Source organism: Scyliorhinus canicula, chromosome 4, assembly GCF_902713615.1.
Source record: "Scyliorhinus canicula chromosome 4, sScyCan1.1, whole genome shotgun sequence".
In the NCBI taxonomy this organism is placed as follows: domain Eukaryota; kingdom Metazoa; phylum Chordata; class Chondrichthyes; order Carcharhiniformes; family Scyliorhinidae; genus Scyliorhinus; species Scyliorhinus canicula.
Window position 1 is genome coordinate 234,767,726 of NC_052149.1, and position 16,505 is coordinate 234,784,230.

Consider the following 16,505-nt stretch of genomic DNA (forward strand, 5'->3'; position numbering starts at 1 on the left):
TTTTTCCAGCTGGTAACAAACAGCCTCAAGTTTTTCTACCTCACAGCAACCAATCTGAAGGTCCGCCACGTTATTTTAGCTTCTCCCACCCACCTCCCTATTCCACTACCACCATGCTGTTGTCTGATTATTTGTCGCTTCGTTCTCTCCCTGCTCTTGTTGAAAATTCAATTTTTTTCATCAGTTGGTTTAGGGACCGGCCATTATTAAAATATTTGGAATTCATTTTAAAATAGTGAGCGTTTAATATCTGAAATTCATTATTGTAGAGTGTAGTGCGGACCGATTTGACTTTGCCTTTCAAAATGGAATGCAAAGCATAATTAAGAGAGTAAAATAAATTGCAAAGATATGTGGAAATTGGGGGGCAGTGGGAATCAGAGAAGACGCAGCGACACGAGGGGCAGAGGACGTCCTTCTGTGCTTTATTCATGTTGTGGTTCAGTGATTATAAATTGCTTATAAAGCGCATGTAATGAAGATAAATAACCCGAATTTCTTCACACTTACTCAATGGATAGTGCAGGAACAGACCTGCTGGACCAGCACGTTCCACCATTCAATGCAATTAGGGTTAATATTGGGCTTCAACTCCACTTCTTTTGCCAACTTCACTGATAGATCAAAGAATATGTCTCTCTCAAGTTGGAAGCTCAAAGTTGTGCAAGTTAGGTGGATTGGCCATGCTACATTGCCCCTTAGTGTCCAAAGATATGTAGTTTAGATCGTGGAGCTCCGGGCGGGGGAGTTGGCATGGGTGGAGTGCTCTTTCGGAGGGTCGGTGCAGTTCCTCCTGCACTGGGGGATTCCATGGATTCTACTGGAATGTATTCAACGGTAGAGGGAACCATGTTCACTCCATCAGGCTGTTGAAGGCAATTATATTATAAATTTCAGGCTGCATGAGCTGATTGTCCGACGAATTAACAGTTTGTGTTTTACGAGGTAAATAATGTTGGAGCTGAATGACAGTGCGGTGGGCAAAATGCTTTCCACATCGAATTATTCAGCTAATACCGTGCTCGCAGACCAGTTATGGAGTTAACTAATTCATAGTTAATCTTTCCCTAAGCTAACCTTTTCACATGCAACAATTTGTATCTCAGAGATGCACGATTTCCGCATCAATACTGCATTTAACATTTGGAACAGTAGCCGTGTTATGGTGTCTTTTTAAGAACCTGGAAATGCATTCTAGCATGGTAGTACAGTGGTTGGCACAGTTGTTTCAGAGCTCCAGGTCCCAGTTTCGATTCCCGACTTGGTTCACAGTCTGTGCGGAGTCTGTACGTTCTCCCCGTGTCTGCATGGGTTTCCTCCGGGTGCTCCGGTTTCCTCCCATCGTCCAAAGATGGGCGGGTTAGGTGGATTAGCCATGCTAAATTGGTAAGGAGATTCAAAGAAAGACTAAGGATGTTGCACGACGGAGCAAAGTGAGGTGGTTAAACAAGTGTTTCTGGTCGCCTGAGGAGAATCATGTCACGATCAGTTATTCGTCTGACTTTCTGTCACAATGTATCAATGTCCATTGGACATAATTCCCCGTTTACTTTGCGTTTGGTCGCCTTGCCTCGTCAGATCTTTTTGCAGAACTCGGCATATCTAATTGGTCTATGACACCCTAAATGTTGTGCGCTGGGGCTGCAGTCAGATCTGTTCAGCAAGAACAACCTAATGATCAGCATGCCGCTGGTTTGTGCAATGAATGCCCATATAGTTACGAGGCACATTTTGTCGGATTCTTCTGCCGCTCTTTCGGAACTGGGCGCTACTGTGAAGAGCTCTCCCATCTGAGTTTGAACATTTTCAGGCATTATCAATCCCCGGAGGCATTTGGGTGGCCTGAAAAATGAGGCAGCTAGGATTGTCTCAGGATGAAAGAAACTGGACAGATTTCCCGCGAGCCTTGCACACACGTTTGACGTACTCTTTCACTTGGTGTTCAGCAGCGAATAGAAACCCGCCCAATTAGTTAAGATGACTGCGTAAGGGCCTTTCCTGAAGCATGAATGCAATCGGTTACACTTGCATATTTATGCAATTTGCGATGGCTCCGAATCGACCTGCCCTTTTGTCTGACTGACCCGATCTTTGTGCAGATGTAAGTGTGCGCTGGCCCTCCGTTAGACGGAATGCATTTCCAGCTTGAGGCTGGAATGGGAACTGAGGCAACTGAATGGGAAACCCGACATATGTCTCCAGAGCAGACCCGGAATAGCCCTGAGATGGAAATATCCCAGCGTCATCAGGTTATTCTGCAGCATTACGGAGAGATTTGAAACAATCTGCCTCGACGATAATTTTTCGAAGCTGCAATGTATACTCCGTCAAAACCCCAGAGTGGCCGAACCTTCTACGACTACTATCGTCCATTCATGGCACTCTTGGCTAACGTCGCCGACATCCCCTCTTTACCTTCGTAAACCAGCTGTTGTGTTGGGTGTAAGTGCCCCGATTCATGGAATTCCATTTCTATGTCTCTCTTTCTCCCACTCCTCTGCGGACTCGAAAAGTCACATTCTGAGCACGTTGACCTTCCGTAATTGCTGCGGTCAGTTCGGAAATCGGCTGCATCCCGCACCTCTGTTTTCATGAATTATACTGCAAAGATATTATTCTTGTATTCTGCCTCCGGAGTTTTCAGTCACTTCGCAGTACATCCAGTTGCCCCCTCTTGCGCATTTATTGTCTCAGAACCTTCCTGGGTTCAAAAGCTGCAGTTCACAACAGCTAATCTGCCACTGACGTCTCACCGATTTATTGCTGGTGAACCTCTGAAATGCAGTGGAATCAGTGGGTTTCTTGTGAAAGTTAAAACATGCTCCAAAGAGCCGTTTATCAGGATTTTAACGTCCTGCCCACTGCCACTTCACGTCACTAGATCCTGCCACTCGACTGCCTATGGAAAACATAGTCTGTGGCGAGAACAGATCTGCTTTCAATTCCCACGCATTCCATTGACATGCCCAACCCCTCTCCCAAAACCCCGCATCCCACAAAACCCTTTCCATTACAAGCCAGCGCCTGGGGTTTCACACAAAACCGCAATACGTAGAAGATCAGTTGCTTTATTTTCAGTTTTGGATTAATTTTGCACGGGACCTGAAAGCAAAATACTGCGGATGTTGGTAATCGAAAGCGAAAAGAAAAACGGTTGCTAAAACACAGAAGGTCAGGCCGTATGTGTCGAGATCGAGACAAAGTTTCCTTTGGTGCCTGTTTTCCATTTCAGAGCTGAAAAAAAGTTGGACACGATCGCTTATAATCACTCGGGTTCCTTCACTTCTGTAGCATCTGGTCTGAGAGGTGCTGCTGACATGTCTTCACTTTTCCTCAATCGTGGTTTCGCAACCCTGTGGTCGACAGGGCTCTCAACCGTGTTCAGTCCACCTCCAACACCTCTGCTCTCAGCCCTTCGCCTCCTACCCTGAACGAAGATAGTTTCCACACTGTCCTGACTTTTCACCCCACCAGCCCCCGTATGTAAAGAATCATCCTCCGCCAGTTACGCCAATTCCTGCATAATGCCACCATCAAATATGTATTCCTCTCACTCCACTTTTCAGCATTTTACAGGTGCAATTTCATCCTGGATACTCTAGCCACCGCTCCATCACTGCCAACACATCACCCTCTTCCCAAGGCACCTACCCATGCAACCGCAGAAACTGTAACACGTGCACCTTTACCTCCTTCTTGCTCACCATCCAAATGCCGAAGCACTGTTTTCAAGTGAGGCAGTGCTTCACGTGCACCTCTTTCAATTTCGTCTCTTGCACTTGCGGCTGCCAATGCGGTCAACTCTACATTGGAGAGACTAAACGCAGACTGGGTGACCACTTTGCAGAACAACTTTGGTAAATCCAGAAGCAGGACCCAGACCTTTCTGTCGCTTGCCATTTCAGCTCAGTCCTGCTCTCATCTCCACATGTCCCTCCTTGGCGTTCTGGAACTTTCCACGTTACAAGCACATTACAACCTTCCAGACATAACATTGAGTTCAACAACTTGAGACTGTTAGCTCGCTTCACCGCCTTCACCCCGTTTTTATTTCTATCAATTTATTTTCATTCCTTCCATTGTTCTCTTTTTCCTTCACCATTGCTCTCGCTTTTCCCTGTCCATCCGACTTGGACCATCCGTTCCTTGTTCCTAGTTGTTGTTGATACACTCCTTACCTTTGTTCTGCCATTAACACGATCCAAACTCTTTATGTGCCTCCGTTAATATTCTTCTTAGCCTTTATCACACCCATTTGCATTTGCTTTATATTTATTTCCATGGAGTATTTGTCAATCTCCACCCATCGCTGGCCCTTTAACCAGTCCCACCGCTCCACCATCTCCCCACCCCCCTCCACACGCTCACAGATACACACATCAATACAAATTTGACTATGTCCAGTTGTCTCTAGCTTTGATGTAGAATCATCCAGATTCAAAATGGTACTTCTTTTTCTCGCCACAGATCCTGTCAGACATGCTGAGATTGTCAATTGTGTTCGTTTTTGTTTCGGGTTTCAGCACCTGCAGTAATTTGCTTTGACGATATATAAAGTGCAGTTTCATCTGGTCTCAGATGAGCATGACGGCATTATCTCTGCTCAATGGTGCTCAGTGATGGTTTGGCCTGATCCCAAATGCGCAATAGGAGGCTATTCCTATCAAAAAATCCTTGCCTGTGGAGGTAAGGCATCATTTTTAACAGCATTTCAGCTTTTCGATGGACTCTTTTGTCTCAGAATTCTTTAGAATAAATCAATGCATCGGCAAGTGTTTCCCCAACAGGTAAACAAAACAGTCTCACGATACTGTCCCCTCGCAGCAACCAGCCTCAACATCAGCTACGTTATCCCTCCCAAACCATCATCCTAGCGCCCCCCCCCCCCCCCCCAACCGCACACCCCATCCCACAACCCGCTTATTTTCGTCGCATTGTTTGTAGCTTCCCTCTCTCTGCTCTTGGTGAAGGTTCAACTCCTTCATGACTCGGGCTTTATTAAATGAATTGGAAAAAAAAATTTCAAACCAGCGAGTGTTTATGATATTAAATTCACTTTCTTGGAGTGTAGAACGGAAAATTGTATTGTTTAAAAATGATGTGTAAAACATTATTAAGAGGGGAAAGCAAATTGCAAATATATGCGGAAATTGCGAGGCTGTGTAATTTAGAGAACCTGCAGAGACATTTGGGGGTCAAACGCCTCCTTCTTTGCTTTACCCATTCTATCGTTCAGGGGAAGTACATCATTTGTAGGATCATTGAATCATACAGTTTTTACAGCACGAAAGAAGTCAGTTGGCCCATCGAGTTCGTGTCGGCCATCAAGCACCTATCTACTCTCGTCCCGCGATTCAGCACTTGCCCGGTGCCTTGTATCCTCTGGCATTTCAAGTGCTCATCCAAATACTTATTAAATGTTGTGAGGGTTCCCACTTCTACTATTATTTCAGGCAGGGAGTTCCAGATTCCCACCACCGAATGGATGAAAATGTTTTCCCTCACATCTCCTTTAAACCTCCTACCCATTGGTTGTTGACCCTTCCGCCAAGGGGAACAATTCATTCCTATCCATCGTATTTGTGTCCCTCGTATTTTGGTATACCTCAATAAGGAATTTCATACACGTATAAATCACTTTTAAAGCAGGTGAATATCTTCCAGTGCTTCTGGCTGCATTAGGGGCAGCAGGGTAGCATGGTGGTTAGCATAAATGCTTCACAGCTCCAGGGTCCCAGGTTCGATTCCCGGCTGGGTCACTGTCTGTGTGGAGTCTGCACGTCCTCCCCCTGTGTGCGTGGGTTTCCTCCGGGTGCTCCGGTTTCCTCCCACAGTCCAAAGATGTGCGGGTTAGGTGGATTGGCCATGCTAAATTGCCCGTAGTGTCCTAATAAAAGTAGGGTTAAGGGGGAGGTTGTTGCGTTACGGGTATAGGGTGGATACGTGGGTTTGAGTAGGGTGATCATGGCTCGGCACAGCATTGAGTGCCGAAGGGCCTGTTCTGTGCTGTACTGTTCTATGTTCTATGTTCTAATTACATCTGAAAAAATGGAAGCGGTGACAGAATAATTATAATCAGGATGAGCGGTGAAAGGTTTAGTACAATTAGCGAATTTCATTGAGTTTTTGAAGCAGGAGAGGCAGATAAAGTGCGGAGAGTTTTAGCAGCACCATGACATGAGAACGAAGCAGAAACTGTCCTGCTCACCCAGCCTGCTCCGCCATTCAATACGATCATCGCTGATATTGGGCTTCAACTCCATTTTACAGCGAACTCCCCATGTCCCCTTATTCCAAAATCGATCCAGAATCTACCTTATCCTAGCATGTATTAAATGATGGAGAGAACCCCGTTTCGAACATACGAATTAGAGACTGAAGAAAAGACGCTATTAAATTTCTGGCTCCATAATCATCTCTGCATAACCGAAAAACGAAACCTCTCAGAAGAGTGCTGAATTGTACAGGCCTGAGGGAAATGTTTTTAAAAAACTTTTGCTGAATGTACAGTTTGTGTGCCGTAACCGAACTAATGATGGAGAGGCATGAAGGTGAGAAGGGGGCGAAGTGTTTTCTATATCGAATTAAGTCAGCTAATATCGTGCAGCCAAGTCGGATTTCGTGTCACAGAATTCACAGTGCATCTTTCCCTGCGCTTTCCTTGTACCAATTTATAGTTTAACCTCGCATGCCTACCGCGTTAATACTACATTCACAGAATAGGAAGGATATACGTTTCGTGGGCTCCTTGTCAGAAGTTAGAAATTAATAAAAGAAGGGATAGCACAGTCAATTCGCTCCTGTTCATGAAATGAAAATCGCTTATTGTCACGAGTAGGCTTCAATGAAGTTACTGTGAAAACCCCCTAGTCGCCACATTCCGGCGCCTGTCCGGGGAGTCTGGTACGGGAATCAAACCGTGCTGCTGGCCTGCTTGGTCTGCTTTATATGCCAGCGATTTAGCCTTGTGACCTAAACCAGCCCCTCATGGTCATGTATCTTCGGTTGCTTTAATTGCCTGACATGCTTGGAGGCAAATGTAATCCTGAGCTACAGCGCCCTCATATGTGACCTCGGGGCCCAGGGCATTTTCGTACCCTTTGGAGAACTCTACCGCAGCAGCATATTTCCCTAGTATAAATGTTGGAATTTTCAATGGCAGGTCAACATGGTCATCGTTAATTCTGCCTGCAGTGAATTACAACTGAATCTCGTAATACAACGATAACAAAGATCAAATAACAATACAGCACAGGAACAGGACATTTGGCCCTCCATGCGTGCGCCGGTCATGATGCCAGTCTGAAGTAAAACCTTCTGCAGTCCGTATCCCTTCAATTCCCATCCTAATCATGTATTCTCAAATACCTCCAAAACGCCACAATGTTATCTGCTTCCACCATATCTCCCCTGGTATCTCCCAGCAGGGTGTTTCAGGCACTCAACACCCTCTGTGCTCAATAAAGTACCTCGCACTTGTCCTCTAAAGTTTCCCCTTCGCACCTTAAACCAATATCCTGACTTTCCCACCCTGCAAAAGTGCTGACTGACCACTTTGTCCATGCCACTCATAATTTCAAGAACCTCTCTCAGGTCGCCTGAACCCACGGCGTTCTAGTGAAAACAATCCGAGTTTCCCAACCTGTCCACATAGTTAACGCCCTCCAGACCAGGCACCATCCGGTAAACATTTTCTCTGCGCCCTTCAAAGCATCCTCATCCTTCTGGTAATGTGGCGTCCAGAATTGTAAGCAATTTTCCAAATATGGCCGACGGTAGATTCTGCAGAGCTGCAGCAGAACTTGCCAATTCTTACACTCAATGCCCTGACCGATGACGACATAATGCCATATTGCTTATTGATCACCTTCTCAACCTACGTTTCTACTTGCAATGGTCTGTAGACCTGGACGCCCAGATCTCGCTGCCTGTCAAAACTCCGAAGGGTTCTCCCGTTCCAAGTATAATCCCCAGACCTTTCAAAATTCATTACATCATATTTTTCTGGTTTAACCTCCATCTTCCATTTCTCTGCCCAAGTCTCCAACCTATCTATATTGTGCTGTATCCTCTCACAATCCTCTTCATTACCCACAACCCCAGCTATCATTGTGTCGTCCACTATGCCACCTCACCTCTGATCCTGTATGATTTCACCTTTTGTCCCAGTGTGCCATGAGGGAGCATGTCAAAGGCATTCCGGAAGGCCAGATAGATAACATCCACTGTCCTTCTTTCATCAGTCAACTTCTTCACTTCCTCAAAAAATTCATTAATTGTAGTGGCGCATGACCTCCCTTTTAGAAAACCAGGTGGCCTGTCGCTAATCGGTCTATTTGTTTCCAAACGTGAGTAAATTCTATCACTAAGGATCTTTTCTAATAATTCCCCTACCACTGACATAAGCTCACCAGCCGATAGTTTCGTGATTTATTCCCCCTACCCTTCTTAAGCAATGGAACAGCAGTGGCTATTCTCCGGTCCTCTCGGTTCTCAGATCGGGCAGAACGGTAGCACAATGGTTAGCTTGGTTGCTTCACAGCTCCAGGGCCCCAGGTTCGATTCCTGGCTTGGGTTACTGTCTGTGCAGAGTCTGCGCGTACTCCCCGCATCTGTGTGTGTTTCCTTCAGGTGCCCCTGTTTCCTCCCACAGTCCAATGATGTGCAGGTTAGGTGGATTGGCCATGCTAAATTGCCCTTTGATTCGGTGGGTCTACTGGTTTATGGGGATAGGGTAAAGGTCTGGGCTTAAGAGGGGTACTCTTTCGTCGACCCGATGCAGAGTCGATGGGCCGAATGGTATACTTCTGGAATGTAAATTCTATGATTCTATGATCTCACCTGCAGCCGATGAGGATACAAACATTTCTGACAAGGCCATAGAAATTTCCTCCCTTCCCTCCCTTTGTACCCTGCGATAGATCAGATAAGGCCTGGGGCCTTACTACCTTACTTTATTTAAGACGCCCAGCATCTCCTCACTTTTGGTATCGACATGACCCTGAGTATATACACACTGTCCCCTGGACTCATCATCCACCATGTTATTCTCTTTGGTGAATACTGATGCAAAGTACTCATTCAGTACCTCGCCCATTTCCTCTAGCTTCATACATAGATTCACTCCTCAAGGGGCTGGTTTAGCATACTGGGCTAAATCGCTGGCCTTTAAAGCAGACCAAGGCAGGCCAGCAGCACGGTTCAATTCCCGTACCAGTCTCCCCGAACAGGCGCCAGAATGTGGTGACTCGGGGCTTTTCAACTTCATTGAAGCCGACTCGTGACAATTAGCGATTTTTATTTTCATTTTCATTTTCAGTCTATGAGTCGGGCAACGTTTTCCCCTGGCTACCCTCTTACACTTTATATGAATATAACATTCCTTGTGCTTCTCCTTAATTTTGTTTGCCAAAAACTTCCATGTCCCCTGAGGTGCCAGAATTTGGCGATTAGGAGCTTTTCACAGTAACTTCATTGCTGTGTTAATGTAAGCCTACTTGTGACAATAAAGATTTTTATTATTTTAACACATTGTTTAAGTTATTTCCTACGTTATTTATATTCTTCAAAGGCTTCGTCTGTTTTCAGACTTTTAGATCTTACAAATGCGTCCTTTTTCTTCTTAACGAGGCTCACAATATCCCTCGTTATCCAAGCTTCCTGAAACTTGCCATACTTATGCTTCAACTTCAGAGGAACATGGTGGTCCTACATTCTAATCGACTGACGTTTGAAAGACTCTCACATGTCAGATGCTGATTTCCCCTCAAAAAGCTACCCGCAATCTAAATTGATCGGTTCCTGACTAATATTGTTGGAATTAGCCTTCCCCCAAATTAACACATTCACACAAGGACTACTCTTCTCCTTATTCACGAGTACCGTTAAATTTAAGGAATTATGCTCACTCTTCCCGGAAATCTCCCCGACTCAAACTTCGATCACCTGGCCGGGTTTTGTCCCCAATTCCAGGGCGAATGTGCCCCTTCCCTACTTGGACTATTTACTTATTACTCCAAGAACACCTCCTGGATGTTCCTTACACATTCTGCCCCATCCAAGCCTCCAGTGAGTCCCAGTCAATGTAGGGCTGAAGACAGTCACCCACCACGGCAACCCTTTTGTATTTACATCTTTCAAAAATGTTTCCAAGCTAACGCCATCGTACTGTATACTGATGTTGTGCTGCTTCCGTGTGTATCTTGTCCTTATGAGATCGAGGAGAATGATGGAACTATGATTTAAATATTTCACTGCACAAGCAGCAATGTGTTTTCTTGGTCGTCTACAATTCGCGCGGTATTGGAATAGCCCAATCGTGGAAGCTGAGGTGTACTTAGAAACAACCACCACACAGCCATCATGGAAAGATGTTCATTAATTTTGAATTCGTTGACTTCTATTCTTGGACCTTGTAATTGACTTATTTGTTTTCAAAAATAATGAACGAGCATGTTCCTTGTAATAAGAATTACGCAACTGAAAGTATCATTCTCATCCGATCACCTTCGTGAAAATTATATAATTTTTAAAATTACAACATTATTAACTGTGAATGGCAAATTGCAATTCCCAAAAATGTTTGAAAAATTATTGGCAAATGAATCTGTCAAACAATGCATGGGTATATTTGCTGGCACAAGGTTCAATTTACATTGCGCACTATTAAATGCCCATGCCTTGCAAATGTAAGCCCAAGAAGGGTGCTCAGCTTTAAGAAATGCTTGGTGCAGTTATGGGCAAGGACTCTTTGTGTCGCTGTCTACCAATAAGAAAACCAAACACTGCAAGAGATCGACCTCCCCGTCCTTTTGTACAAAACGCAGAACAGAGCAAAGGAAAGGACAGACGGTGCCGCATTTATAGCATCGAGTCAAGATTAGGGGACCGCACACTCCGAGATTTTATTTTCTCAGATTAATATCGATATATTCCTCCACCAGGAGACGCATTTGATTTTATCGCAAGCCTGAAAATAGGAGAGATTCTGGTATATTTGCAACCGCATCCATCCCGGGACAATGGCGACTCCCCTCAGCCGCCGGTTACATTTTATATTGTTGATTTGTGGGGAACTAGTTTCAGGACAAATTCATTACTCAATCCCCGAAGAACTGGAACACGGTGCGTTTGTTGGGAATATCGCCGAGGATTTAGGCCTAAGCATTCGAGAGATGACAGGTCGCAAATTTAAGCTGGTCTATGATGACGGTATGCAGTTATTGAAGGTGAACATGGGGAATGGCATTCTATTTGTGAACCAGAGAATCGACAGGGAATTTCTCTGTGGACAAAGCTCGACCTGTTCCGTTTCTCTTGATGTCGCGTTAGAAAATCCTTTGGAAATGCATCGCGTTAACGTGGAGATATTGGATGTAAATGATAACTCGCCTAGTTTTGCCAAAAACAGATATTATTTACAAGTCTCTGAGGTAACTGCAGTCGGCGCTTTCTTCCGTCTCGACAGCGCTCACGATCCAGACGTCGGCTCAAACTGTGTGAATATTTATAAAATCAGCACAAACAAGCACTTTGGACTGAAGACTCACACCAGAAGCGATGGGAGTAAAATTGCAGAATTGGTGTTAGAAACTCCCTTGGACCGCGAGAAACATTCGACTATTCACGTGACACTGACAGCCTTTGACGGTGGGATTCCTCACAGATCTGGCAATGCCGAAATAATAATTACTGTTCTGGACTTTAATGATAACACACCCGTATTCGATCACAAGATATACAGTGTTAACATAATGGAGAACGCACCTGTAGGTCACTTGGTGCTAACAATAAACGCTACTGATTTAGATGAAGGAGCAAATGGCGAGGTAAAATATATTTTACGGAGCGACGCCAATCAAAGGGTTCAAGAGCTTTTCAGATTGGACCCGATATCAGGACAGATCAGAGTTCAAGGATCATTAGATTATGAAGAAAAACGTATCTATGAACTTGAGGTAGAAGCTGTGGACAATGGTACACCGATATTAACTGCTCGCGCGGAGATTCTTGTTGAATTAATTGATGTTAATGATAACCCACCGGAGCTAAAAATTAGCTCGCTGTCACGTAAAGTACGGGAAGATGCTGCATTCGGGTCGGTAGTCGCTATAATAAGCGTCATTGATCAAGATTCCGGTGCAAACGGACAAGTACAATGTCAGCTGCCCCCAAATATCCCATTCAAACTTCAAAAGTCTTTTAATAACCAATATAAGTTGGTAATCAGCGATAAACTGGATCGTGAAATGACTCCGTATTACAACATCTGTATTTCGGCCTGGGATGCAGGGTCACCCCGTCTTTCAACAAAAAGAACCATCCTCGTTTCGATTTCTGATATAAATGACAATGTGCCACGTTTTACACAAGCGTCATATAATGTATTCCTGATGGAAAACAATATTCCCGGTACATCGATATTTGCTGTTACTGCTTTCGACCCTGATTTGGACAAAAATAGTAAGCTATCATATTTTCTCTTGGAGTATCGAAGGGAAGATGTTTCCCGGTCTGGTGACGTGACTGTTAACTCGGAAACAGGGCACATTTACGCGCTGCGCTCCTTTGACTATGAAATACGGAAAGAAATTCAGATCAAAATCCAAGCTCAGGATGCCGGGACTCCTCCATTGAGCAGCACTGCCATTGTCAATATTGTTATATTGGACCAAAATGACAATGCTCCAGTTATTATTGCGCCTTCAAAGTACAATAGTTCAACGGCGATGGAGGTTGTGCCCATGTCAGCATATCCTGGATACTTGGTTACCAAAGTAATTGCTACAGACGCAGATTCCGGACAGAACGCACGGCTTTCCTATCAGCTCGTAGAAGCTACCGACCGCAATATGTTTAGTGTCGGAATTACGTCTGGAGAAATACGAACAACTAGAAGATTCAGGGACCATGATGTCCCAATACAGAATGTTCTCATTTTGGTGAAGGACAAGGGGCAGCCCAGCCTCTCCAGTACGGTCACAATTGTAATTTCAGTCCTGCCCAATGTTACCGAAAATTTCTCTGAGAGAAAAAATACGCCTCGAAATCCTGGATTATTTTCTGATACGAATCTCTTACTAATTTTATGTTTCGGGTTAACTTCCTCAATATTTTTATTAATAATATGTTTTCTGATCGCCCTGAAGTGCAAGCAAGACAGAAATGTTTACGGATACACTTTTGGGACTTGTTGCTCCAGGCAAAGGAATTCGACTGATGCCTTTCATGGTAGATCTGTCCCAAAAGCAAATTTAAGTTACCCCGAAACTCCTGCACCTATCCGTGATTCGTATAACTACACCGTCTGTCTCTCTCCTGAATCCGCTCAGAGTGATTTTTTGTTCTTAAAATCGTGCCATCCGACCTTGCCTCTCGACGAAATCAACGTAGTTGACAGAGGGAAATAATTTGATTTGTCAGTGTTTACTGTTATTGATTTTCGAGTCATCAATCCATACGCACAGCATATGAAGAGAGTTCCATGTGTCGATATATGAATGGATGTCACAAATTACGGATTAGTCAGGAAGGGCACATATATAAGAAACGCAGTCCCATAAGCACTACTTTGTTCTTGTTATTCTGTTTAGAAGCTACCAATCGCAGCATCTGTGGTATGGCATTTATCTCTGGATAAATCCTGAGCATTTTAAATGTTTCATTTTACTGAACTAGAGAAAGACCTGATAAGGGTTTCTTAAGCATCATAACGTAAACAGTTCTGCTGCACATTTTGCTTTCAGTGTTACTTAACTACATTGGCTTTGATTATGTTTTGTCGTGCAAAGATTGACCTTGATATAATAAAAATATAGAAACATTCCAGAATCACTGAACTTCTTTAAAATCTGCCGAGAGAAATTTGACATCGGTTATTGTAAATTTGTGAGTAAATTCGGAAACAGTGAACTGATATTTCTAATTCTAGTGGAAGTGTAAGCTTCCCAGTCACACTAATACATTTCCTCTTTTTCAGTAGCTGTCTGTGTTTTCTTTTAGTGCATTGTGGGCATTTGAACCTCACCAGTCAGGTGACGATAAAATTGATTTCTAAAGGCTCTTGGGGGAGTCAGGATTAGCCTTACTCTCAACCCACTTCAGTCCATGCGATGAAGGTGGTCCTATAAGTCTGTTACATGTAGACATTGACTCAGCGGACAGGTAGGGAACGTAATATATATCGAAGTCCTTATTACACGTGTTCCCATGTGCGTTCCCTTGTCTCTGTTGTCACAATATGTACCGGTGGTGAATGCCCCGTGTTTGTAATGTAACACGGAAGCTGCGTGGAAAGTGGGATTACAACTCAAAGATTCTATTTACTGCAACCGCAGTGCGTCGGGAGATACCATCAGGCGTGGGTGTAAGAGCCAACCGCATTTGAGAAGATTTGGGTCATATGAGTGCAAGCGAAGCATGTTTATAACTTATCTTTCTTGAAAGGACACACATTACTAAACATATTGAAGTCTTATCAAAATATAACAGCGGCCACAGAATAAATACAGAACGCGTTTTATATATTTATGAACACTTTATTTGCTTAAAGAAATGAGGTGCATAATTACGTTGTTCAATATTAGGAAAAAGCTGTCGAATAGAGGGTACTGCATACAGAAGGCCAACCTGGAATGCACGAATATAAATTCTCAATGCGTGATAAGCGAGCTACAAATAGAAATAACAGTGCGCGAATATGACGTTATGGTAACAGAAGAAACATGGCTTAAATTTGCCGAGGGCATGGCGTTAATGGGTCAGGGGAGGAACACAAACGATGGGTGTTTGGAAGCAAAAGGGGATGATCACGCTACAGAGGACATGCGGAAGCCCTACACCCCGTGATAATGAGACAGAACGAAAGATAGATAGAGAGAAAAAGAGGATAAAAATCTTCAGGGAATCAAAACTCTATTGGAAGAGCTATGGTGTCATGCTTTTCCAGGGCTTTAATTGATCAAATATGACAGGGATAATCTTTTAGTAAGTGGTTGGTGAGTGGTAGGGTGGGGATGGGGCAAATAATTCTGCAATGTGGTTAATAGAATATTGTTGAGGTAAATGTTCTCGGTCCAATGAGAAGGGAGATACTGAGAGTTCTAGTGCGAGAAAATGACCTGAGCCGAGTCGAACAATGTCTTTGGAGACCATGTGGGCAAAAGTGATGATCGAATCAGAAGGTTGGATAAGGGGGCAGGTTAAGGGAAATGTCAACCAAACTTCTAAAAGATAGTTATTATGAATGAATGGAGAAATAATCAATGACGGGTCCAACTGAACCAGACTCTGGTAGGCAAAATTGCAACAGCTTGGCCATTTGGCTAAGATGAGCGCGACGTCAGGTGCAATGCCTGAATCTGGCATGACTCTGTTGTGGGGACCATGACTTGGATTCAATTTGAATTAGTTTTTGGAGAAGGTAAGGAGCTGGTTTAAGGGTTTGCCCCCTGTCGAAAATCTGACCTCTGGCTTTGTAACTCTGATAAAGTATTTTTTTTTAAATTGCAACAGCGCCATTTTTTATTATTTCACAAGATGCAGACAACGTTGGGTAGGCTAACATTTCTTCCACATGTTTGACCTGATGTCATAAGATTTCACGGAGCCTGGAGCCAATTTTGAGAAACCACAGGGCCACTAATGACCCAATGTATCTCACTGTTGGCTGTACTTTATGATTTAGTGGTTCTGACACTCATAGGCTCTTAATTGATTAGAATGTGGAACAGCTTCCCAGTTTTATACAAACCGCACATAGTTTTATAAAGAAGTATTTTCAGGGTCGGCAGGGCTGAGTTTCCCTTTCTTTTATTTCAGTTGCCCCGCTCCATTCGAGGTACTCTTTCCAGATTTATTCATTTGAGGTTTTTTGCAGTAGTTTGTTACAGCGTGTCATGTATCTGCCTATTAACAGCAGTAAGACGAATTTAACAGGGCATACTAGAAAGTGATCTGCACAGCAGCAGGCAGAAATCCGCCAAACCACATCGGGAGCCAGCATTCTAAAGGCAGGATGAGAGGCGTTTTCTCAGTAACGAGATTAGCAGACATCGAGATAGAATCAGGTATGAATCACCTATTCATAGAAGCAGACTACCTCGACGGTCCGGAGATCATTCAGGTATACACGTGAAAATTACTGAAGTCACGGAGTTTGATAGAGGCAGACAGCCATATGCGTAAAATGCAGAATCAAAGGGGAGAAATGGTACACTGAGCAGCGCCAGCAGAGGCTGGCTGGACGCCTTTCCACCGCGCAGCCTGTTGGTCGGTTTTTACAGCTAACAACCGAGAAAGCCAGATAATATCAAGCAGCCTCTAATTCGTGGAGCGAAGGCAGTGCACAAACTTTGGCACAGGGGGTGTAAATGTCTTTGGTGGACCAGGAAAATATGTCTTCGAGACTTGATCATCAAGCTTGTATGACGTGGTATGTATCAGCTGGAATCAACTTGCACAGTTTTATAATTTGGATGTTTTTAAGGGACAGGGAAAGTCTTATG

At 44.0% G+C, this 16,505-nt stretch overlaps 2 protein-coding genes across 2 annotated transcripts in view; both read left to right on the forward strand.

Annotated features, from left to right (window-relative positions):
• Window positions 1–16,505, forward strand: part of LOC119964288 (protocadherin Fat 4-like) — a 93,003-nt gene that overhangs the window by 54,702 nt on the left and 21,796 nt on the right. The window contains exon 8 of the mRNA XM_038793564.1: window positions 11,113–12,972. Within this exon, the coding sequence (XP_038649492.1) occupies window positions 11,113–12,972 (1,860 nt within the window). The remainder of the gene's footprint in view (window positions 1–11,112; window positions 12,973–16,505) is intronic.
• Window positions 10,618–13,822, forward strand: LOC119965486 (protocadherin-10-like). The gene has a single exon (XM_038796306.1). It carries the CDS (start codon window positions 11,022–11,024, stop codon window positions 13,407–13,409), a length of 2,388 nt encoding a protein of 795 aa, XP_038652234.1. The 5' UTR covers window positions 10,618–11,021; the 3' UTR covers window positions 13,410–13,822.

What these genes read in the sequence shown, in the direction of transcription:
- LOC119965486 (XM_038796306.1), top strand. Translation starts at nt 11,022, where the DNA reads ATGGCGACTCCCCTCAGCCGCCGGTTACATTTTATATTGTTGATTTGT.